This window comes from Platichthys flesus, chromosome 13 (assembly GCF_949316205.1).
Source record: "Platichthys flesus chromosome 13, fPlaFle2.1, whole genome shotgun sequence".
In the NCBI taxonomy this organism is placed as follows: domain Eukaryota; kingdom Metazoa; phylum Chordata; class Actinopteri; order Pleuronectiformes; family Pleuronectidae; genus Platichthys; species Platichthys flesus.
Window position 1 is genome coordinate 239,395 of NC_084957.1, and position 24,021 is coordinate 263,415.

General features: G+C 46.6%; 1 protein-coding gene across 2 annotated transcripts in view; it reads left to right on the forward strand.

Annotated features, from left to right (window-relative positions):
* The window catches only part of ttn.1 (titin, tandem duplicate 1), a 153,251-nt gene that overhangs the window by 55,016 nt on the left and 74,214 nt on the right, over positions 1–24,021 (forward strand). Inside the window, exons 54-98 of one of the 2 annotated variants that reach the window (XM_062402149.1) lie at positions 2,707–2,787; positions 2,922–3,014; positions 3,172–3,246; positions 3,416–3,490; positions 3,642–3,731; positions 4,033–4,068; positions 6,510–6,560; positions 6,970–7,368; positions 7,638–7,916; positions 8,160–8,429; positions 8,510–8,649; positions 8,890–9,016; positions 10,023–10,286; positions 10,692–10,831; positions 10,921–11,047; positions 11,135–11,401; positions 11,532–11,798; positions 11,897–12,163; positions 12,276–12,415; positions 12,490–12,616; positions 12,985–13,127; positions 14,448–14,571; positions 14,675–14,941; positions 15,503–15,600; positions 15,686–15,854; positions 16,003–16,272; positions 16,368–16,634; positions 16,712–16,990; positions 17,196–17,604; positions 17,990–18,114; positions 18,208–18,474; positions 18,563–18,832; positions 18,908–19,207; positions 19,289–19,591; positions 19,682–19,869; positions 19,976–20,090; positions 20,357–20,644; positions 20,793–20,944; positions 21,724–21,871; positions 21,967–22,144; positions 22,247–22,368; positions 22,591–22,878; positions 23,069–23,365; positions 23,457–23,643; positions 23,750–23,865. In XM_062402149.1, coding sequence (XP_062258133.1) covers positions 2,707–2,787; positions 2,922–3,014; positions 3,172–3,246; positions 3,416–3,490; positions 3,642–3,731; positions 4,033–4,068; positions 6,510–6,560; positions 6,970–7,368; positions 7,638–7,916; positions 8,160–8,429; positions 8,510–8,649; positions 8,890–9,016; positions 10,023–10,286; positions 10,692–10,831; positions 10,921–11,047; positions 11,135–11,401; positions 11,532–11,798; positions 11,897–12,163; positions 12,276–12,415; positions 12,490–12,616; positions 12,985–13,127; positions 14,448–14,571; positions 14,675–14,941; positions 15,503–15,600; positions 15,686–15,854; positions 16,003–16,272; positions 16,368–16,634; positions 16,712–16,990; positions 17,196–17,604; positions 17,990–18,114; positions 18,208–18,474; positions 18,563–18,832; positions 18,908–19,207; positions 19,289–19,591; positions 19,682–19,869; positions 19,976–20,090; positions 20,357–20,644; positions 20,793–20,944; positions 21,724–21,871; positions 21,967–22,144; positions 22,247–22,368; positions 22,591–22,878; positions 23,069–23,365; positions 23,457–23,643; positions 23,750–23,865 — 8,685 coding nt within the window. Of the gene's footprint in view, positions 1–2,706; positions 2,788–2,921; positions 3,015–3,171; positions 3,247–3,415; positions 3,491–3,641; positions 3,732–4,032; positions 4,069–5,135; positions 6,149–6,509; positions 6,561–6,969; positions 7,369–7,637; positions 7,917–8,159; positions 8,430–8,509; positions 8,650–8,889; positions 9,017–10,022; positions 10,287–10,691; positions 10,832–10,920; positions 11,048–11,134; positions 11,402–11,531; positions 11,799–11,896; positions 12,164–12,275; positions 12,416–12,489; positions 12,617–12,984; positions 13,128–14,447; positions 14,572–14,674; positions 14,942–15,502; positions 15,601–15,685; positions 15,855–16,002; positions 16,273–16,367; positions 16,635–16,711; positions 16,991–17,195; positions 17,605–17,989; positions 18,115–18,207; positions 18,475–18,562; positions 18,833–18,907; positions 19,208–19,288; positions 19,592–19,681; positions 19,870–19,975; positions 20,091–20,356; positions 20,645–20,792; positions 20,945–21,723; positions 21,872–21,966; positions 22,145–22,246; positions 22,369–22,590; positions 22,879–23,068; positions 23,366–23,456; positions 23,644–23,749; positions 23,866–24,021 lie in introns of those variants that run through there. The other variant, XM_062402150.1, reaches the window with a different exon arrangement.

Consider the following 24,021-nt stretch of genomic DNA (forward strand, 5'->3'; position numbering starts at 1 on the left):
TTTGAGCTAAGCACTCGTTAGAGTGACACTTTCAATCATGGATTTTTCTTGCAAAATATGGTTAAAAATAACATCATCTCATAAACAAATGTTCTTCTAAGCTGTCTCAGAACCAAAGAAACCAGAGACTCCAAGAAAACCAGCTTATATTCCCGTAACAAAACCAGAGGAACCGAAGAAAGAGGTTCTCTACGAGACAAAGAGGTCTGCCCAGGTGTCAGAGAAGGTTCCAGAAGGACCAGAACAGGTTGTCCAAGACACAAAGAGGGTTACTGAAGCTCCAAAGAACACCCAAGAAACCCCTGCAATGGTCTCTGAGGCACCAGAGAAGGATCCAAAGAAGGTTCCAAAGAAGGTTCCACCCCAAAAAGTAGTGGAAGAAATTAGGAGGGTTCCTGAAACTCCAAAGAAAGTTCTGGAAACACCAAAACTGGAGCCAGATGAACTAAAGAAGGTTCCAGAAGAACCCATAAAGGTTCAGGTAATTGAAAAGAGGGTTCCTGAAACCCAAAACAAAATTCAGAAAATACTTGGGACAGTTCCAGAGTTACCAAAGAAAGTTCCAGAAGAACCAAGGGAGACTCCAGAGGCACATCAAATTGTGCACCGCCTAGAACCAGCCGCACCACAAGACTTGGAAACACGGAAACATGTTCTTCAGGCTCAGCCTCAACAACAAGGTAGATATGCTGCAAACAAATTGAAAACATCAGATTGACTTATCCTGACTCATCTTGATCCTTTTACTCACGATCTCTATCTTTTATTCTGAAATGTCTTCAGCTAATTCCTCAAATGTTTTGTCTGATTCTGTGCCGTCATGTGTATTGACTGGTCCTTGCGTCATATCATTTATCAAAACCACTTTTCTCGTTGACGTTTCTCGTTACTTTTAGAAAGTAAAAAAAGAATCACTGCTCTGTAGTTTGACCAGATGTGTTGATTTGTCCCTGAATACAAAAGAGGTCACTCCCTCTGGGCATATGGGGTCAGAGTTTAAAGAAGCTCCACGTCAGATAGGTAGTGATTCTTAAAACAAGCAGTAGAATGTTATCACACGGACTTCGTTGTTGATCTTTGATGGTTTTTGTTTTGTGTTGTTTTTCTCTTGGCCACCGCTCCATGGTGCAAATCTTCATTCTTGTGTGAAATTTTAAAATGACGTCAGTTTGCCTGAAGACTGATCTTCAACAAGCAGACGTGGTTGAAGACAGAAAGGAGTCTTCTGTCAGAAAGAGTCGTGGACAAAGGAATTCTCTTGCAGCAGAAGTTGAACAGAGACAAGTGGAAGTGAGGACGTACGAGTCCAGTGAAGAAATCACTTTGAAAATGCAGCAACAAGTGGTGAAAGATTCTTTATGGTTCTGTGAAGATCAGCAAGGTGAATATAAGGAGGCTGAAAAATCCGTAGACACGGAACCATGTGATAAAGAAGACTTTGATCCAGAAGATGTGGACCTGAGAGATGAAATGTCTCTGACGTCAGTCCCCCCACCTCTACAGAACTTTACACCTATACCATCAAAGCTAGACATCGCACCAAAGACAGAAGTTCCACCTCCTGAACCTGGATCTGCATCCAGAGAAGAGGCTGACAAGGCAAGTGCTCAAGAACGAAAACTCAAAGAAGCAACTTGTGCAGAGCAGAGAGACACGACTGAATCATCTAAATCCGTATGTCCTGAAGAAATCCTCTGTGCAATGGAGGAGCTTGTTAAACCTCAAGTCTCTGCTTCACTTGAATCAGTCACAATACAGCAGAAGTCTAGAGGACCTGAACATGCTTCGTCTCGTAGTAAACACCTGTCGCCGCCTTCTGAACAAGATTTACCCAGACTTCTTCCTAAAACCAGGCTGTGTGATCCTGTGACAGTTCTTCCTCCTGAGAAAGAAGCAAGGCCGGCTAAAAAGATTGAGCTTCCACGAGAAGACATTAAAAATACTCCCGAAGCTACCGATGAAATGTGTGTTGAAGAACTTTCTTTCAAAGAGGAACTCATCCAAGCAACATCAGTCCCAGAGCATCGGAGAGGGTCATCTCCACTTACAACTCACATTCCTTTGCCGGAGAAAACTGTCCTTCAGGAAGAAACTGAACCAAAGATGACATCTCCTTCTCTTCCCAAAATGTTTACTGCTCCTGAAGAAACCTTTGTCCCTGAAGAAGTGACGCTGTCCAAGAAATCTAAAGACGAGGTTTCTTTGACTCAACAACCGAAGGTTCCACCACAGAAGACATATTCTCCTTTTGAGCAAGAAACTCTTCTACCTGCTTCAGTCGGCTCCTCTGAGGAAACAAGAACCTCTGCAAAGAAACCACTGACCCGAGCTGATGACAAACCGAAGAAGAGAACAGAAGAGGTTGAACAACAAACTCTTCAGAAAGGTATTCTGTTGTTCTTGAGCCGCTCAGGTTCATGATCTTCATCAACTCCTCTTCAAAGATGTTCACATTTTTCATACTAACCCTAACCCTTACAAAACTAAAGACATTCCACTCTAATCTTCACATGGTCGCATTAAACCCTCTTTTTGTCTTTAAAACGTGTGCTTCTCTTAACATATTTCATCGTTGACCTTCTTTCTCCATTCTGTCACTTCTTCTGTTTGTTTGTGAACTTATTTGTATTTAAATCATCGTTTATAAGTCGTGATATTGATCACAATGTTTTCTTGGTCGTGATCTTGGAATCTTGTATTTTAAAGTGACTCCTCAAGAGGAGAAGAAACCAACTGCATCCAAACCAAAGGCTTTACCTCCTTCACAGAAGGGTGCGCCCCCTGCAGGTAGTCTTGACGTATTAACAGTTGACCTGCTGTTTTACTTCTGTTTGTGTCGTCCTGTTGGTCTCACTCACTTCTCATCATGTTTGAACTTATCCTCTTCTTCATTATGACCATGATCATCTTGTATTTTAAAGTTTCTCCCCTGGAGGAGAAGAAACCATCTGCACCGGCACTCAAACCTTCACCTCCTACTCCTGCTGCTGCAGAGAAAGTTACGCCCCCTGCAGGTAGTTCCTCACCTGGATTTCTATGTTGCTGTCTGTCTGTTTTCTATTCCTTGTGTTTTATAGTTTCTTGGTGTTTCCTCAGTCTGGTATTGTTTCAGTGCAGCGTATATGACCGTGTTGTTTCTTGGTCGTAATCTTGGAATCGTATATTTTTAAGTGACTCCTCAAGAGGAGAAGAAAGCATTGAAACCTTCAGCTCCTGCTGCTGCTGCCAAAGCAGCGCCCCCTGCAGGTAGATCTTTACACTGTTGAACCTGAAACTATGTCCTGTGTTTCTGTGGTTTTTGAATATTCCCTCCCCTGTGTTGGTCTGACCTGTGCACTCTTCTCTTCACTTTTCCTCTTGAATCTGTCTTTGTTAATGTGCTGCCGCTTTATCTTCTGTCCTCGTGCTTGTGAAGTTTCTACTCCAGAGGATAAGAAACCATCTCCTCTGTCACCAAAGGTTCCAGCAGAAAAACTCCTTCTTCCTTCAGGTAGTTTTCTTGTGTTAGTCACCGTGGGTCTGACTGTGTTTGTCACGTCTGGTTCTCAACAACAGTTTGAATTCCTCAAGTGTGTCTGTTTGAGTTTCTGTCTGTTGGTCAGATCTTTGCCAGTGATTTAATCCAGTTGACGTTGTTGTAGCTCAAGTTGCAGCGATGCAGAGGAAACCATCTCCTCCGGCCGCTAAGGCTGAACGCTCTCCTGTGTCGGAGGAAATGTCTCCACCTGAAGGTAACGCCTCTTCTCTAACTGTCATTCATGTTGTTTGTCTTCAATCTTCACACAAAGTCACATCCTGTCGTCTGTCTCAATATGGCGGTCTGCTGTTTGTGGCTCTACTTTCTTTCTTATAATCTCACAGAAAGAAGCTAAATAATCTTGAATGTTTCTCTTGACGCATCATGATGAGCATCTGAACACAAAGTTTTCCTTCTGTCTTAGACTAATTAACGTCTTTGTCTTTGATTGAATCACGTTTGTGTCATTGTTTGTTCTGTGAATATTTACTTGGATCTTATTGAAATTCTTACAGATATGGAACCAGTTTCAGCTCCTGGACCAACTAAAGGTACCAAACATTTACTTCCTTACTTCCTCATGTAAATAGGCAATACATCTTCATCCATGTTATGTTGGTTGCTGTCTGATAAAGTGTGTGTGAGTCCTGTGTTGTTAAATATGAAATGTTTGTTTGTCTGTATGTTAATGTTATGAAGGTGTAAATGCCTCAACCACAGAGCCACCTTTCAAACAGAAGGGTAAGGTTCCTGTTCAAGAGACAAAAACACCTGATTCACCAAAGCTGAGGAGTAAATTCACCAGGAAACCAAAAGAGAAGGAACCAGAACCAGAGATGGTGAAGCTGAAGAAGATTCCAGTGAAAACTCCGGAGCCTGAGAAACAAGTTGAAACTCATAAAGCTGAAGTGACACAGTGTCACGACCTAGAATTAATGGCTCGTGGTCTTCATGACAGAGAAGATCGAGAGGTAGTAACTCTTGGAAGAACTGATCGTCTCTTCACTGCAGAGGAAGAGACAGTTCAGCTGAGACACTTTGAGGAAGCTGAACGAGTCGTAGTTGTTCAGAAAACAGAGAAAGAAGGTTGGACAAGAACTGTAAAACCACAGAAAGAGCAGGAACCTGACCGTCCGAGTGTGGACAAGAAGAAAATCACTAAACTGCCAAAGTCAGACGAGCCAAAAGAATCAGTTAAACTCAAACCCTTTGAAAAATCAGGGAAACCAGAAGAAGAACCGCAAAAGATCCAACTCAAGAAGGTGCCAGCAAAGCCCAAACAGCCAGAGAAGGAAGTCATAACTCACAAAGTTGAAACGATAAGACATTATGACACAGAACTAACTGTTCAGAAGCTTCGGGACAGAGACGATCGAGAGGTGATAACACTCAGCAGAAGAGAAAGAGTGTTCACTGCAGCTGAAGAGACGTCTGAACTGGGATCTGTGCAGGAACCTGAACAACCAGAAGCAGAAGATGAGAAATCAAGATGGATCAGAACTCCTAAAGCACCGAAAGACGAAGAGCCTGAACCAGATTTAACAAAGAAGAAAATAAAGAAACTGCCAAAGACAGATGAGGAACAAGAGGTGGTGACACTGAAACCATTTGAAAAACCTCAGAAACCTGAGGAAGCTGAGCCTCAAAAAGCTCAGAAAGAAGCTCAAGCACAGACAGATACCAAACGAGCTCCGGTCAAGAGAGCTGAGATGCCACAGAGAGATCAACCCAGTGCTGCAGACAAAGACAGAACACATGAAGACGTTCCTGTCAAGAGTCCAGAGGTCATTCACCTTGTTGACAAAGACCAGACAGAAATCCAGCTGAAGAATAAGGTGGACCAGGTCCCAGAGCCTGAGGAACCTTCTGCTGCCAACAAGCTTCGTGGAAAAACTCAAGTTACACCAGATGAAGAGAAAGAGAAGGTTCTGTTGAAACCCTATTCTAAAGACTTCAAGACGGAAGACAAAACTGAAACAACACCTGAAGACGACAAAAATAAATCTGTGGACATAAAAATACCAAAGAGAAAAAGTCCCAAAGATGAAACTCCGCTCAGAAAAGTTGAAAAGACAATGACAACCAAAAAGAAGGATGAGAAACCTGGAGATAAGGAAGAAGCAGTTGTTCCACTCAAGAAACTGATTCCACCAGGAGAGAAAGAAGTGATCCTGCAGAAAGAGGCAGAGAGAGAACTCCCACAAAAACAAGCAGACATCTTTAACAAAGGTGTCAAACTCCAAAAGACTCCATCACTGAGAGTCAGGAAAAACAAAGTAGAAGAAGAAAAGTCCCTCAAGCCCACTGAGCAGCTCAAAAAGATGGAGCTTAAAACGACACCTTCACCAAGAGACTCGACTGAAGCCCTGACGCTGAAGAAGGTTCTAAAGAAGCCATCCGCAGAGGAGAAACCTGAGAGCGTGAGGATTCCTCTTGTGAAGGAGGTGTCTCCTGGAGCTGTGCACATGAAGAAGGTTCCCACGCAGCCGGAGGAGGAGGTGTTCGAAGAGGAGGAGGCTGGTGATGAAGAGGAGGAGGCCTGGGGATGGGAGCTGGTTCCTCCAGACGACTGGGATGGTGAAGGGGTGGATGGGGTGCTGGAGACTCCAGGAATGCCTGGCGGTAAACGAGGTGAGGCGAAGACGACCATGGACTCATCCAACCTCTGACGACTCATCTCATCAACTCCATCGTTAATCACGTGACCATCATTCATCTCCCCCTCATGATTCATCTCTGTCCACCCGTCATGTGTCCATCCTTTAATGTCTGTCTCAGATGTTTGTCTTCACCAGTGTTCACATCGTCTTTGTCTCTTATGTCCTTGTCATCATCTCGACGTATCCTCTTCATCGAGTGACGTCCCCTCATTGTTGCAATGTCTCCTTTATCATGTGTGTCGTTCGTGTTGCGTGAATCTTTCTCTTGGTTTCCTCTGGAGTGTTTAGATTAACAGAGAAACACAAAACTCATCTAACTCTTTCTTGTCCAGATGGAAAACCATCGGAGGAGCCGGTGAAAGGCAGAGGCCGAGGACTCGGTGGTGAGAACAAACTCACATACTAACGGTTTATAGTCTTTATGTTTAGAGCAGATCACCTGTTCCATCAGTGTCGTAAAGTGTACGTTGTTCATTGTGTAAATCTTTTGATCTTACATCATCTGACCTTTGAAATGTTTGCCCATGAACACACAGATGCTTTCTTACTTTACAGTTACTAGTTGTTTTTGTCGTCTTTGAGTTTGAGGCTCTTCTCTGAAGCTCAGTCTGATTCGGAGTCTGAACGAAATCTTAGATCCTGTTTCTCCGATTTTTCTAACGTGTTTTTGATATCAACTGAGTGAAGTCTGATAGACGATTGGAACAAGATCTTAAGAACATCCCAGAGACTGAAATCTCTTCTAATCTTGTCTTAAACAAACCTGATACGTTTTTGTGTCTGATGTTGCAGCGAGACAGACGCCATCACCAGGTGACGGCGGGCGGGGCCGCGGCCTGAGGCCCGGTGGCAAAGGCCCGTCCCCTCCAGAGGATCCCTTCGGAGGGTTCAAGCTGAAAGCCGTCCCTCTGAAGTTCATCAAGAAGCTGAAGGACATCGTGCTGCAGGAAGCCGAGTCCATCGGCTCCGCCGCGGTGTTTGAGTGCGAGGTCTCACCTTCCACTGCCATCACCTCCTGGATGAAAGATGGCAGCAACCTGCGCGAGAGCCCCAAGCACAAGTTCACCTCTGACGGCAAAGATCGCAAGCTGAACATTATTGATGTTCAATTGTCCGACACTGGTGAATACAGCTGTGTGGCCAAGAACGCTGGAAAGGAAATAACGTGCACAGCCAAGCTCATCGTAGAAGGTAAACCACTGAGGGGCTTTTGAGGTTTTTTTTACATTCTTTATTTTTTGACATCAGCAATTTTCTTTCTTCTGCTGTCAACCGCTTCAAAATTTGGTAACTTTCTACATGTTGGGAGAGTTTTTATTTTATTTGAACACAAATGTTGTCTCAGCATCAGAAACTAATTTAACTTGTTTTAATGAACCGCCAGTGAACTTGATATCATACCGTTCCATGAATGGAAAGCACTAGTAATAGTGTTTAAAAGAGTTGATGTGTGTAAACAGAGCTTCCTGTGAAATGGTTGAAAGACCTGGAGCCAGAGACCACGTGTATGAAGAGCCAGCCCATGTATCTGACCTGCGAGCTGAACAAAGAGAGGGAGGTCGTCTGGAAACGTAACGGAGCTCTCCTCAAGCAACAGGCCGGAAAGGTGGCCATCAACATCATCGGCATGCAGCACTCCGTGACCATCCAGAACGCCACCGAGGACGACGCCGGCGCCTACACGTGTGAGGTGGACGGACAGGAGGACGTCAAGACCACGACCAACGTGAAAGTGATCGGTAAGAAGAACCGTTACATAAAGAATGAGATGAGTCAGGATTCAATCTTGAGTTTAGACATCACATCCGACGATTGACAGGAAATAGTAACTTCAAAATATGAGTTATGTTGAGTTTGTTTTTACTGCAGCAGATAAAGATACAAATGTTTTTTTGATGTGCATGTTCAAGTAAAAGTTTCAATGTAAAAATATGTTTATAAAGCTTAAAAAACCTTCCTGACCACGTGACATGTGTCATCAGAAATAATCAAAGACTGGCTGGTGAAGCCTCTGAGGGACCAGCACGTCAAACCCAAGGCCAAGGCCACGTTCAAGTGTGAGCTGTTCAAGGACACGCCCAACTGGAAGTGGTTCAAGGGCGACGAGGAGCTCGCGCCTTCAGACAAGGTCGAGGTCAAAAAAGACGGGAAGGACATGACCCTGACTGTCAACAGCTGTCAGCCCGACGACGTGGCGGACTACACCATCCAGGTGGAGGATCGCAGATACACAGCCAAGCTCACACTGGGAGGTCGGTGTGAAACTCAGAAGAAAAGTCCCTGCGTCCACAAGTCGAGTCCAAACGTCTAAATTGTGTTTGTTTGATTTCAGAGCGCGAGGCGGAGGTCCTGAAGCCGCTCGCCAGCGTGGAGGTGGTGGAGAAGGAGGAGGCGAACTTTGACACTGAGATATCTGAGGAGGACGTGGTGGGAGAATGGAAGCTGAGAGGACAAGTGCTGATCAGATCCCCGGTGAGATCTCGAAACTCCTCATCTCAGAAGAAACAGCCTCAATTTCTTCCCAGAACTCAGTCGGTGCTTTTCTGAAGTGCTTGAATCACAGCGACGTGTCTTTCAAATATTAATAATAATATATATTCTTTATTTTAATTTAATTCATATTTTTAATGAAATCCATTTAAAAAGGGACGTTTATTTAGTTCAAAATGTGTTTTGTCATCAGCTCGTGTTTGTGTGGCCGTTGTTTTTCAGACGTGCGACATTAAAAGTGACGGCAGGAAACGATTCCTGACGCTGAAGAACGTCCAGCTGGACCAGGCGGGCGAGGTGTCCTACCAGGCTCTGAACGCCGCCACCAGCGCCATGCTAACTGTCAAAGGTACGAATCAGCTGCAGATACACTGCACCTCGTCTTGTTGTGTGTCCTTTGTTGCTCAGTTTGTGAGTCTTGGAAAAAGGGGGAATTGCAGAAGGTAAGAAAAGTGCGTTTGTGAATAACGGCCGAATCCTTCACACCTCCCAGAGATCGAAATGGGCTTTATCGATCAGCTGAAGGACGTTTCAGTGCCTGAGAAGAAACAGGCTAAGTTTGAATGCACAATCACCAAGGATGTGCCAAAGGTCATGTGGTTCAGGGGGGCGGAGATAGTCACCCCGAGCCCCAAATATGAAATAATAGACGATGGGAAGAAACACATGCTGATCATAAACAGCTGTGAGTTTGACGACGAGGCTCAGTACACCATCGAAGTGCTGGGACAAAAGTCCAGCGCTCAGCTGGCGGTGGAAGGTAAGTGTCCGACAGAAGCTTCATGTCGTGATGTCATCTCATGGTTTTAAAGTCACGACAGCAGCAAACAGCCGTGTGCACTGACTGATGTATTCCAGGCATGAGGCTGAAGTTTGTGCAGCAGCTTCAGGACCAAACAGTGAAAGAAGGTAACACCGTGACCTTTGAGCTGGCGCTGAGCCACGAGAACGTGCCGGTGGTTTGGTACCGAAACGAAGTCAAACTTCACGTGAGCCGTTCGGTTCTCACACATGTGGAAGGAAAGAGACACAGTCTAGAAATGAGGACGTTGACTCTAGATGACACCTGCCAGATAAAGGCAGAAGCCAAAGGACTTTACACTGTCGCTAAACTGACGGTGATAGGTAACAACTTCACTTCTCTCTTACCGTCTGCTTGTCAAATTGAAAATGAATGTTTTCATGTTCTGAGAAGTAACTCAACTCTTCTTCTGCTTTGTTACAACTTTGGTTTATTTACTTCCTGTTTTTCTATGAATCTATCTCCACTGGATTCACTCAGTATTGATCAACCTAATGTGTGGATTGTGTTTGTGTGCGTCGTTCTGACCCTCGTGTGCGTTGATCTGTTGCAGAGGGCGACGCAGTCTTCGTGGTGAAGCTGCAGGATTACACGGCCACGGAGAAAGACGAGGTGTCTCTGGACTGTGAACTGAGCAAAGACGTCCCGGTCATGTGGTTTCACGAGGAGAAGGAGATCATCACCTCCAAGATGGTGGTGATGAGGTCAGAGGGAACTCGCAGGTCTCTGGTCCTGAAGAAGGTGGAGTCGAGCAGCAGAGGGAAATACGTATGTGACTGTGGAACCGACAAAACCTCGGCGAACATCAGCATCGAAGGTAAACACACAAACGTCTGCGATGTCGGCCTTTCACAAAATCTTCTCCTGCACAGCTAACATTAGCATTATCATCAGCATCAATCAGCTAACGTTAGCACTGGCGTTGCTTCGTTGACCAGTTTCTGCCTCCAGACGTAAAACGAGACAAACAACGACTCTTCTATCGCTTTCTACTGAAGTTAGCATGCTAACAAGCAAGCTTACTAGCATGCTAACAAGCTAGCTTGGCCCTTCTGCGGCTCCTGTTTTAACCGACAGGAAACTAAAACCTGTTAGGGTAACAAGTCACTAAAGATTCAATATAAAAATAAATCATTCTAAACTAATATTATTAACGCAACTCTGATGGCTTAGTCTTGTTTCATGTTTTTTCACATCTCACTTCTTTCTTTTCTTTCTCCAGCTCGTGACATCAAGGTGGTGCGGCCGGTCTACGGCGTGGAGCTGTTCGACGGAGAGACGGCTCGTTTCGAGGTGGAGATCTCCGAGGACGACGTGCACGGCCAGTGGAAACTGAACGGAGAAGTCCTCAGTCCTTCCTCTGTGAGCACCACCTCCATTCATCACTTCATCTATCTGGAATATGAATATATATGAATGTTGATTTGTGATGCGGCTTGGTAATTGAACAGGACATCGACATCATCGAGGAGGGAGGCAAACACACTCTGATCCTGTACAACTGCAGAGTGTCCATGACCGGAGAGGTGGCCTACGCTGCCGCCAACGCCAAGTGTTCAGCCAACCTGAAGGTCAAAGGTAAACCCAGCTTCTAGAAATGGGTCGGTGAACCAAACGCACCAACAACAGTAGGATCTGTAAACCTGACTCCACCGTTTCCTGCAGAACTCCCTCTGAACTTCCTGACGTCGCTGAACGACGTCCAGGTGTATGAGAAGGACGAGGCCAGGTTCGAGATCGAGGTGTCTCGGGTGGCGAAGAGCTTCCGCTGGCTGAAAGGCTCGCAGGAGCTGCAGAGCGACGACAAGTACCAGATTACTCAGGAGGGAAACATGTACGTGCTGGTGATCCAATCGGCCGCCTACGACGACGAGGCCAAGTACATGTTCGAGGCCGAGGACAAGAGGACGACAGCCAAGCTGGTCATTCAGGGTAACGCCATGTTGTCTTTTAATACTCCTCTGGTTGGTCCTCAAGTAGAATTAATCAAATTCATCATAATAAACATCACTTCTTCTTTGTTTGAGGTGTCCTTTCAAAAATGTGTGTGTATGTTTTGCAGGAATTCGTCTGGAGTTTGTCAAGCCGATCAAGGACGTGACGGTGAAGGAGCGAGAAACGGCTGAATTCAGTTTCGAGCTCTCTCATGAAAAAATCTCTGTAGTTTGGTACAAAAACGACGTCCGTCTCCTTCCCAGCAAAGTGGTGCACATGTCCGATCAGGGAAAGACCCACACGCTGGCCTTCAAGGAGGTCACCATCGACGACACGTCCATGATCAAAGTGGAGGCCATGGACAAGACCATGACCGCCATGCTCACTGTCATCGGTCAGTGTCCAAGAAAAAATATCCAGCTTCATCAAACTGATCATTTTAAAGATGATTCAGAAATATCTTTAACATGAAATCCTGTGGTTTCTGTGCAGAGGGCGACCTCTACTTCACCACCAAGCTGCAGAACTACACGGCCGTGGAGAAGGATGAGGTGAAGTTGGTCTGTGAACTGAGCAAAGCAGTCGCAGACGTCAAATGGTTCAAGGACGGACAGGAGATGACTCCGTCCAAAAACATTGCAATCAGCAGCGACGGAAAGAGACGCATCCTGATGGTCCGGAAGGCGGAGAAAGCAAACACGGGATCGTACACCTGCGACTGCGGCTCCGATAAAACAACAGCAATCCTCAACATTGAAGGTAAATGAGGATTTAATTAATAAGTCTGTGTGACAGTGGACAAAGGAGTCAATTTCTAAAAGTGAGTACGATGTCATGAAGACGTTTGTGAAACTGATGTTTTTTCCTGCAGAGCGCGACATCAAGGTGGTACGTCCGCTGTACAGCGTGGAGGTCACAGAGACAGAAACAGCCAAGTTTGAGACAGAGATTTCAGAGGAGGACGTCCACGGGAACTGGAAACTGAAAGGAGAACCTCTGCACCAGTCGCCTGTGAGTCCGACTTCAGCTGAGAACCGAGCTCGTGTCACAAAAAACAGTTTGAGTGAAAGTTTGTTTTGTTTCAGGACGTTGAGATGAAAGAGGAGGGAACCAAACACATGTTGATCCTGTACAACGTGCGTATGGACATGGCAGGGGGCGTCGACTTCTGTGCAGCCAACGCCAAATCCAACGCTCAGCTCCGAGTCAAGGGTGAGACATTTATTTCCCTTGATGTGGTCATATCAAATTCTATAAAAAGATCAAATATATATATATATATATATATATGATAAAATGTTAAACATCCATGATATTATTGAAACGATTTCATTGTTAAACAAACAACAAACTTTTTATTTGTTTCTACTTTTAAACCACGACACCTCATCACATACCAGTGTCATGAGTCTGTCTTTGGCCAATCAGCTGCTGTGGTTATTTTTGACTCGTCAGTCTTTATCTAAAGTGAGATGCTGCTCTCTGATTGGTCGAGCAGTGACACCACTTCTACTGTCTCACAAAGCTCCGACCGGCTCCGGACTACCGGCGTCCATTAACCACGTCTCCTTGTCCCTCAGCTCGCTCCATCGGTCTCACGCGTCCTCTGCAGGACGTGACGGTGACGGCCGGAGAGACGGCGACCTTCGAGTGCGAGCTGTCTTACGAAGGCATCGAGCTGCAGTGGTTCCTGGGAGGAAAGAAGATGGAGGCCAGCGACCGGGTGAGCGCCGTCAGAAAATACATCTTTAGTCTATCGTTCTCTCGTCTGTTAAAACCCTCACTGTGTTTTCACTTTTTGCAGTGTGTGCGTTTTGGGTAATAACATAACTTGTTTTCACTCTGGAAAGTTTTACATGAAAGGCAGAACTGCCATACACTATAAATACATAGTTAAAATGTGATGTTTTATCGCCTTTATTTTACTGCACAATCATTTTTCTAAGAAAAAGTTTATTCATCACATAATGAAACACAAAAATCAAACTTTTTTTAAAGTGTGTGGATTTTAAACTTCTTTTAAAACTGAAAAATTATGTTTATTAAGATTAGTTTCCTTCAGACAAACAAAAATTTACTGAAATATTATTTTAATTTCAAAATCAGGTTTGAAAAATCTCTCAATGATTTTAGAAACAAGTTCTTATGTTTTTCTTTAAAGTTTGAGTTTTTTACCGTGACCATTCCCTGGTAAGTAGATTTTGTACAGTGTTGGACAGTGCTTCAGTTAAAAATAACCACAGATACGAGAGCAGCTGTTATCATCGGTCACGTGAGCAGCTTTCTAACTTTCAACTAGAACAACTACAACGAGTACTCATCGTAAACGCTGAGGGGGCCTGGGCCCCTGAGGCCCCCCCCATGCTGTATGTTCAAAAGTACTCCAGTAGATCACAGGTGATTAATCAGCGGATTTCTGATCAATAATTTAAAGTAGAAACTGATTTTGACTCATAAAAAATGTTTTCTCAGACTTTGACTAAACAAATGGTCAAAAATAAACATTGAATGATTTTCACCGTTTCCTGGCGTTTTATTATCGAGTGATTCTGAATCTGGATTCGACACAAAGCACTGAAATCGCTCTTTGAACAGTTCCATTTGATTTTAACAGCAGAAAATGGAGATTGTGCTTTTGGAATTCTTGTCGACCTCGGCGTCTGATCATAAACTGATCATCAGGAGGCTGAGCAATGCTTCCTCCTCCTCAGCCCCCCCCGTGTGGAGTTCCTCAGGGCTCTCTCTCTCCTTCTCCTCTCATTAGAAAGCATGTCCTTCCAACACCCCCCCTTCAAATCTCACAGCCCCCGTTTGGCTGGTTCCACGACCTTAAGGCCCGGAGGAGAAGGTTCTGTGGCCCCTGAACAAACTCAGATTCTGAGCTCACGTTTACACTTTGTGGAACAGCATTCCTTTTTGACTCTGCCGGGGATACTCAGGGCCCCTGATGCTCGGGGCCCCTGATGTTCGGGGCCTCCAGTGCATCAACTCAATGACCAGCACAAGTGTGGAGGTGTGACTGTTGTGTTCTCCGTGGCTACAGGTGAAGACCCGGGTGGCCGGTCGAGTTCACGCTCTGACCCTCAGAGACGTGACGCTGGCGGAGGCGGGCGAGGTCAAACTCACCGCCAAAGACTTCCAGACTCAGGCTCAGCTCATCGTCAGGGGTGAGACGCTCGGACGCACTGCGGACACTGAACACATCTCAGACAGGTGTGTTAGTGGATATCAGCTGATGTCCTGTGTGTGTCTGTGTGTGTGTGTGTTCAGAGCCGGCAGTGGAGTTTACAAAGCCTCTGGTGGACCAGACGGTGGAGGAGGAGGCGACCACCACGCTGGAGTGTGAAGTTTCCAGAGAGAACGCAGAAGTTCAATGGTTCAGAGAAGGACAAGAGATCCGGAAGACCAAGAAGTTCGACCTGATCGCTGACGGCCGCAAGAGGGCGCTGGTGATCCGCAGCTGCGCTCCGGACGACGCCAAGATGTACACATGTGACACCAAGGAGTTCAAGACTTCCTGTTTCCTGGAGGTCACACGTGAGGACCAAATGTTTTTTTTTAACAATTGCTTCCACAGCTTCTCTTACTGTCACAACGAACCGGCAGTTATTTATTTTAATATTCACCTAGGTTAGTCCACTAGCACTGAATCTATTAGTAAGTGCTAAAAGGCTTTTATTTTACATTTCTGTCATTTCTTTACAAAGATGTTCAGGGATTGGTCTTCCATATATACACATATGATTTTTTGGATTAAATGGTGTTTGACAGTGCACAAGGTGAATAATCTGCAAAGATATAAAACAATAAGTTCAGAATTCATTTAAAACAGAGCTTCCATATTTAAATTAAACAAAAATAAATGATTTTCTCAAATAAAACGGTTTTAATCCTGTTGTAGTTTTCGAGCTCTGCTCCGTCATGTGACTTGGTTCAGCTTCCGTATTTACAATCAGTTCCTGCCAGGAAAACAATGTGATGCAAACTAAGGATTTTAGTTTAATGTTTAAATGATTTGTGTAAATAAAGAAAAAGCCGATGTCCAGGTTTGAGTCTGTCGGACCTCATGTGTCGTCTCCGCTCTCCTCGTCTCTCCAGCTCCGCATGTGGAGTTCACGAAGCCTCTGCAGGACGTGGAGGTCAAAGAGAAGGAATCTGCTAAGTTTGAATGTGAAGTGTCCCGCGAGTCCGCCAAGGTAAGACCCGCCCCCATCCGTCACTCGGCGTCAGACGGTCAGACGGTGATCCGACGGCGGTAACGTCTCCTCTCTCTCACTCCAGGTTCGATGGTTCAAGGACGGCAGCGAGATCAGGAAAGGAAAGAAGTACGAGATGATTTCTAAGGGGGTCCAGAGGATCCTCATCGTCCACAAGTCGGTGTTCGACGATGAGGCCGAGTACGAGTGCGACGCCAGAACCTCCAAGACGTCCGGCTTGCTCACCGTCACCGGTGAGGATTCATGTCATCTTTAAATGGAATATTTCAAACTTTCACTTCACTTCACAAAATGGCCGCTCTCTGCTGAGGAAGCAGGGTACATGTGGAGACGCACACCTGACGGTCAACACTCACCTTCCCTTTGTCTTCACGTTCACAGAGGAGGCCGCCAGATTCACCAAGAACCTGTCCAACGTGGAGGGAACAGAGACGGACAGCGTGAAGATGATCTGTGAGGTGTCAAAGGCAGGTGCCGAGGTCACATGGTACCTAGGAGACAAGGAGCTGCCAGAGGGAGGACGCTACGAGCAGATCATGGACGGACGCAAGAGGATCCTGATCATCCAGGATCTGAGGATGGAAGACGCCGGCGAGTACAACTGCAGACTGAGTCCGACCGTCAAGACGTCCGCCGCGCTCAAACTGCACGGTGAGAAAACAGAAAGATACGAAGGTTAGAGGAGAGACGTCCTCAAACTGACATTAGAAGAAATTGATCTACTCCCCCCCCCCCCCTCTCCTCAGAACTGGCAGCTGAGTTCATCGCTCGGCCTCAGAACCAGGAAGTGGTGGAGGGTGAGAAAGTCGAGTTCGCCTGCTCCGTTTCTAAGGAAAGTCACGAGGTGAAATGGTTTAGAGGCGATAAAGAGCTGGAGTCCGGGGACAAGTACAATATTATCAGCGAAGGAAAGAGAAGGGCTCTTATTGTGAAAGACTGCAAGCTGAAGGATGAGGGCGGCTACGTCGCTCTGATCGGCAGCGTCAGAGCGTCAGCTGATCTGTGTGTGATCGGTAAGAATCTTCCTCGCTCTGATTTATGGTTCTGACTGAGCCAAGGTTTGAATCTAACGTTTCTTACTTTGCTGTAGAAAAACTGAGGATCATCACGCCGATCAAAGACACGGAGGTGAAGGAGGGAAGCGAGATCGTGTTCAACTGTGAGACGAACACCGAGGGAGCAAAGGCCAAGTGGCTGAAGAACGAGGAGACCATATTCGAGAGCAGCAAGTACATGATGGCTCAGAGGGACAACGTCTTGTCTCTGAGGATCCGAGATGCTCAGAAGAGCGATGAGGCCATTTACACCATCAGCCTGGCCAATCACAGAGGAGAGCAGGCCAAGTCCAGCGCCAGTGCCAAGGTCGCAGGTAAACTCAGAAAGCTTCTCTCTCTTTATTCCACTCGGTAGTTTTTGATTACTCTACACCGAGGTTTGAATTCTCTGCGTCATGTTGAAAAGAGTGAACATCCAAAATATCTCTAGTTTAACGGATCTTCTCTATTATTGAAACACTGATCGTCTCTGAGGCCTTTCGCTCTGGTTTTGTCTGACTTGGTTTCCATGCTCCTCAGAGGAGAAGCTGAAGTTCCTGGAGCCAATCGAGGACATCGAGACCCAGGAGAAGAAGACCATCAGCTTCAACTGTAAGGTGAACCGGCCTGAGGTGACCGTGAGGTGGATGAAGGCCGGCGTGGAGCTGACGCTCAGCAAACGCATCGTCTACAGAGCTGACGGCCTAAAACACACAGTGACCATCAAGGACTGCGTCATGGAAGATGAGGGCGAGTACACGGCTGTGATCGGAGACGTTAAGTGTGCGGCCGAGCTGATCATCAGCGAGGCTCCGACCGACTTCACCACGCAGCTCAAAGACCAGACCATCACCGAGTTCGAGGACGCAGAGTTCATCTGCAAGCTGAGTAAAGAGAAGGCTGCGGTCAAGTGGTACAGGAATGGACGCGAGATCCGAGAAGGACCCAGGTATCAACAGAGAAACATATTTCTCACCCGATTTTATAATTTTAAACATATTCAAAGTAAAAACCTTGTTCATAGTCGGCAAGCAGCAGAGATATTTTATTCTGAAATGAATATGAAGAAAAAGAAACCAACAGACTTTAAATAAAGATGGCCGACATGATGCCGTATCCAAAGGGAAGCCAGATCCCCCTGGTGGCTGATCATGATTCTAATCATCTAATTTGTTTTTTTATTTAGTTATTTGATGAAATCAAAACAGACTTTATTTGGGGGTTGGCCACCGTTTTTTATTTCCAGTTTGTGTTGCTGCTCAGATCAGAAAAGATTCAAGTTAGAAATATGTGTTCAGTTTCAAGATGAAGGATTTTGATCCTGCGTTTCTCAGATATCACATGGAGAAAGAAGGAAACGTGTGCAGACTGATCATCAAGGTGTGCAGACCCGATGATGAATGTGAATATGCTTGTGGATTAGACGAGAGAAGAAGCAGAGCCAGACTCTTTGTTGAAGGTAAAGTCTTCAATTCTCTTCTTTTAAAAACCTCTGAGGTCAAATCTTCATGTCTTCATGTGTGACAGTGTTTTTATTTCCTCTGTCCCACAGAGACGCCGGTGGAGATCGTCCGACCGCCACAGGACGTGTTCGAACCCCCCGGCTCGGACATCGTGTTCGAGGTGGAGCTGAACAAGGACCGAGTGGAAGTGAAGTGGTTGAGGAACAACATGATCATCGTCCAGGGGGACAAGTACCAGATGATCAGCGAGGGTAAAGTCCACAGACTGCAGGTGTGTGAGATCAGACCTCGAGACCAGGGCGAGTACAGAATCGTGGCCAAAGACAAAGATGCAAAGGCCAAGCTGGAGCTGGCAGGTGAGTCGACACTGTAAAACTCGCTCGGTGCCTTTTTATTAACACAGTTTATTACGGGTTATTAACCAGATGTTTGTTTCCTCTGCAGCTCTTCCCAAGATCAAAACCACCGACCAGAATCTGGTGACGGATGCCGGTAAACCCTTCGTCATGAGTGTGCCCTACGATGCTTACCCACGTGCCGATGCTGAGTGGTTCTTCGAGGGCTCGAGTCTGCCCGTCCAGAACATCGACACGTCCGCTGACAAGACCGAGTTCCGTTTGAAGAGCCCCATCAAGGGGGACCAGGGCCGCTACAGAGTGCTCATCAAAAACAAGCACGGCGAGGGCGAAGCCATCATCAACCTGGACGTGATCGGTGAGTCTGGGCTCAGATTCATGATGCTGCTGTATGTCTGTGGATGTTGTTTTACATTGTGTTGGTGGTTTTCAGATGTCCCCGGACCTGTGAACAACTTGAGAGTGGTCGACACTGCTAATGGAGAGGTCAGTTTGGCGTGGGAGGAGCCTAAGAGCGATGGTGGAAGCAAGATCGTTGCTTACGTCGTGGAAAGACGAGACGTGAAGCGTAAGACCTGGACACTGGCAACAGATCGTGCTGATGCTCTGGAGTACTGCGTCAGTGGCCTCCAGAAAGAAGCACTGTACCTGTTCAGAGTCTGCGCAAGAAACAGAGTCGGGAGTGGACCCGCTGTCGCCACCGAGGACGCCGTTCAGGCCAAGAACAAGTTCGGTGAGTAACAGCCAAAGGTTCCCGCTTCACACATCTTCACACGTTTATCCAAATCAAATCCTAACATGTTTGTTTCCTCAGACGTTCCTGACGCTCCAGAGAATGTCACCGTCGCCAGCGTGAACAAGTTCGGTGCCACCGTCACCTGGGAGCCTCCCAAGTTTGATGGTGGCTCTGAGATCACGGCCTATGTGATCGAGCTGCGCGACAGGACCTCTGTCAAGTGGGAGGCGGCCCTGGTCTGCAGCGCCGCCGACCATTCAGCTGCACTAAATGACGTCGTGGAGAACAAAGAGTACATCTTCAGAGTCCGCGCAGAGAACAAGGCCGGCATCGGCCGACCCAGCGCCGCCACAAAGCCCGTGAAGATCATGGATCCCATCGGTGAGTGAAAACAAGCTGTTCAGTTTGTACCTGATGTCTGTTAAACACTCAAAAGCTTGTTTCATTGAATGCTTTGTGTTGTGGCTGCAGAGAGGCCGAGCCCGCCACAGAACCTGAACTACAGCGACCAAATCAGTTCAGCCCTCAGTCTGACCTGGGAGACGCCCGCCAGCAGCGGCGGCAGCATCATCACCGGCTACATCATCGAGAAATGTGACGAAGGCAGTGATAAGTGGCTTCGCTGCAACGCCAGACTGTGTCCGGATCTTTCCTACCGGGTACACCCCCATCACCTCAACCACCTTCTCACATGATAATTGTAAAAACAAAATGTTACGTGCTGATGAAGGTTAACGTCATAACAACGTCGATCTTTCTCTTCAGGTTTCTGGTTTGAAACCGGGTCAGAAGTATTTCTACAGAGTCTGTGCCGAGAATGCTGCCGGCCTCTCCGATCCAGCCCAGCAGGTCGGGCCGCTGCTCGCTGACAACCCTCATGGTAGGAGGATCACGAATCATCTGTATACGTTTGATGGAAACAGTTTTTGTAGATGGCGTCTCAACCAGCACCAGGACTAAGAGTTTAAATCCCGATTCAACCAAACCTTCTTTTCAATCTCATGTAAAATGTTAGAAATTTAAATGTTTTTGATTCAGTAAAGTTATACAAAATTACAATGTCAGCAGCAACCATCCCCTTGATGGCAGCAAAACGTTGAACCCACTTTTCACTCAATGCGTCTGGAACGTATTTCTTTATTACAGTCGGTCCGGCCTTTGACCTCAGCGCCTTCAGGAACGGCCTGGAGGTCATCGTCCCTCAGCCTCTCACCATCAGAGTCCCCATCAGCGGGTACCCGACCCCCGTGGCCAAGTGGACGTTCGGAGAGAAGGAGCTGAGCACGGCGGACGAGCGCGTCTCCATGGTAACGAAGCCCACGTTCACGGAGCTGACGGTGACGCCGAGCGTCCGACCGGACAAAGGCAGCTACGCTCTGCAGCTGGAGAACGACGTGGCGTCTGTGTCCGGAGACATCGAAGTCAACGTCATCGGTAACAAGTCATTCAACACTTACTGTTTCCTGATAGGTAGTCACAGTACATACAGGAAGTAGACTTCTACTGTTAGACTGTCAATAATCTCCTGTTTGAGTTTTCATTCAATTAAACAAATTGATTTGTCCTTCACCTTTTTACCCAGCATGCCCCAGTGCTCCTAAGGACTTCAAGGTGGCTGAGGTGACACGTCACCACGTCCACCTGATGTGGGAGGCGCCGGAGCATGACGGAGGAAGTCCTGTGACCCACTATCAGATCGAGAAGAGAGAAGTGTCCCGCAAGACCTGGGCCAAGGTCCGTCACTCACTGATGATGTCATACAGAGCCTCTCTCTCTGTGATGATGTCATACAGAGCGTTTCTCTCTGTGATGATGTCATACAGAGCGTTTTCTCTCTGTGATGATGTCATACAGAGCGTTTCTCTCTGTGATGATGTCATACAGAGCGTTTTCTCTCTGTGATGATGTCATACAGAGCGTTTCTCTCTGTGATGATGTCATACAGAGCATTTCTCTCTGTGATGATGTCATACAGAGCGTTTTCTCTCTGTGATGATGTCATACAGAGCGTTTTCTCTCTGTGATGATGTCATACAGAGCGTTTTCTCTCTTTGATGATGTCATACAGAGCGTTTCTCTCTGTGATGATGTCATACAGAGCGTTTCTCTCTGTGATGATGTCATACAGAGCGTTTTCTCTCTGTGATGATGTCATACAGAGCGTTTTCTCTCTTTGATGATGTCATACAGAGCGTTTCTCTCTGTGATGATGTCATACAGAGCGTTTCTCTCTGTGATGATGTCATACAGAGCGTTTCTCTCTGTGATGATGTCATACAGAGCGTTTCTCTCTGTGATGATGTCCTTTCAGTTTGATTCTATTTGTACAGTGCAGAATCATAATACACATTATCTCAAGGCTCTTTACATAGTGAGGTCAAGACCTACAGCCATTCCCACTCACTCGTTATGATGTCACAGTTTCTCTCTGCGATGATGTCACACTTTCCACGTCACGGTCATACTTTATCGTCAAAATATTTTTGTTATTAAAAAATGTGTGTTTTTTCCAGGTGGCGACTGGCATCCTGGACCTGGAGCACACGGTGACAGACGTGATTGAAGGGAAGGAGTATCTGTTCAGTGTCATCGCCTGTAACAAGTGCGGCGCCGGTGAACCGGCGTACATCGACGAGCCCGTTAACGCCTCCTCTCCTGCCAGTGAGTCCGTCTTCATGTGTCTCCATGAGATCTGACATTTGCATTCCGCTTTTCTAATAAAGAATCTCGTGAACATCATGTTTTTGTTTTCGCAGCTGTTCCTGATCCTCCTGAGAACCTGAAGTGGCGTGACAAGAGCAGCAAGAGCATCTTCCTGTTCTGGGAGCCGCCGAAGTACGATGGCGGCGCCCACATCAAGGGTTATGTTGTTGACAAGTGTCAGCGTGGAACCGATAAGTGGGAACCCTGCGGTGACCCCATCCCTGAGCTCAAGTACGTCTTTGAATCCACGGTTTGGTGAATTAGTGTTGTTGTGGTTGTATTTGTTCATAAGTTGTGTTTAAGTTGTGTAAAAGTGTAGTTGTGTTCTCTCAGGTTCCAGGTCAGCGGTCTGATTGAGGGTCATTGGTACGCCTACAGAGTGCGAGCGTTCAACAAACTTGGCGCCAGTCGTCCCTGCAGAGCGACCGATGAGATCCAGGCTGTGGACGCTCGAGGTGCGTGGTCCGGAGCGTCTTCATTACTCTTCATCTTTCTTTAGCTGATTCCATCAGAGACAAACAGGAAGGAAGCTTCTTGTCAAACTGACCGAGTCAGGATCAGGAGCTTCATGGATCCTGAGCAGTGATGGAATAAACAAATATAAGATCAGGAGTAAAAGTGATGAGTTTCAGTGACCAATAGAAATGATGGATTCTTTTGTGTAATGTCTGCAACAGAACCCCCAGAGATCCAGCTGGACGTGAAGTTGCTCGCTGGTTTGACCACGAGAGCCGGGACCAAGATCGAGCTTCCCGCTGATGTCAAAGGAAAACCTGATCCCCGCGTGAAGTGGACCAAGGCCGACCATGTCCTGAGAGCCGACAACCGCATCGCCATCGACACGCAGCCAGGACACTCCAAACTGTCCATCGCCGACACGACAAGAGGAGACACCGCCACCTACATCATCGAGGCTGTCAACACGTGTGGACGCGCCACCGCCACCATTGACGTCAACATCCTTGGTGAAGACTCATATCATTATTTATTCTCTGAACTTTATTTTATCTCATGCAGAGAAGTGAAACACAACCGTTGTTCTGAAGAAAGGAACCACAAACTCAAAACAAATTAAAAGTCTGAGCTCGAACAATAAGTTTCTGCCTCTGAAACAGAGGCGTCACTAACCTGGACATTTTGTCCGTTTCTCTCCAGATAAACCTGGACCTCCTGCGGCCTTCGATATCTCTGAGATCACCAACGAGTCGTGCCTCATGGCCTGGAACCCCCCCAGAGATGACGGTGGCTCGGCCATCACCAACTACATCGTGGAGAGTCGTCAGACAGACAAAGAGGAATGGGTGAAGCTGTCGGCCACCATCAAACACACCACGTTCAAAGCCTGCAAGCTCACAGCCATGAAGGAGTACATCTTCAGGGTCAGCGCTGAGAACCAGTATGGAATCGGTGCTCCTGCTGAGCATGTGCCAATCATTGCAAAGTATTCCTTCGGTAAGTTTCTGTTATCTAACCCGTTGATAAAAATCATCAATAAATTGGAAAGAACCAATGACAAATATGATTATTTCCCCCCCTGGTTCAGATCCTCCTGGATCCCCAACCAGAGTCACACCCTCTGACATCGCTAAGGACGCCGTGACTCTGACCTGGTTTGAGCCTGATGAGGATGGCGGCAGTCCCATCACCGGATACTGGATCGAGAAGTTCGATCCTGAGAGCGACAAGTGGATCAGATGCAACAAGCTGCCCATCAAAGACTCGACCTTCAGGTAAATGATAGAAGCCATAAAAAGAGTCATGATGAAGAGGAGGTGACACATCTTTATTTGTGAAGAAATATTGATGAATATATTTTTGTGACATGTATGACTACAGGGTGAAGGGACTCCCCACCAAGAAGAAGTACCGCTTCCGTGTTCTGGCTGAGAATCTGGCTGGACCTGGGAATCCCAGTGCGGAGACCGACCCTGTCCTCATCAAAGATCCCATCGGTTCGTCCCTCACACCTACTCTGCTAAAACCGAAGTTTAGAATCTGATATTAAACTAAACTGGAGATCATGAGATCAATATGATTGGGGGGTAGTAGTTGGATCATTAGTAACCGAACTGGGAACTGCTTGATTATAAAATCACCCTCTTCTTCAG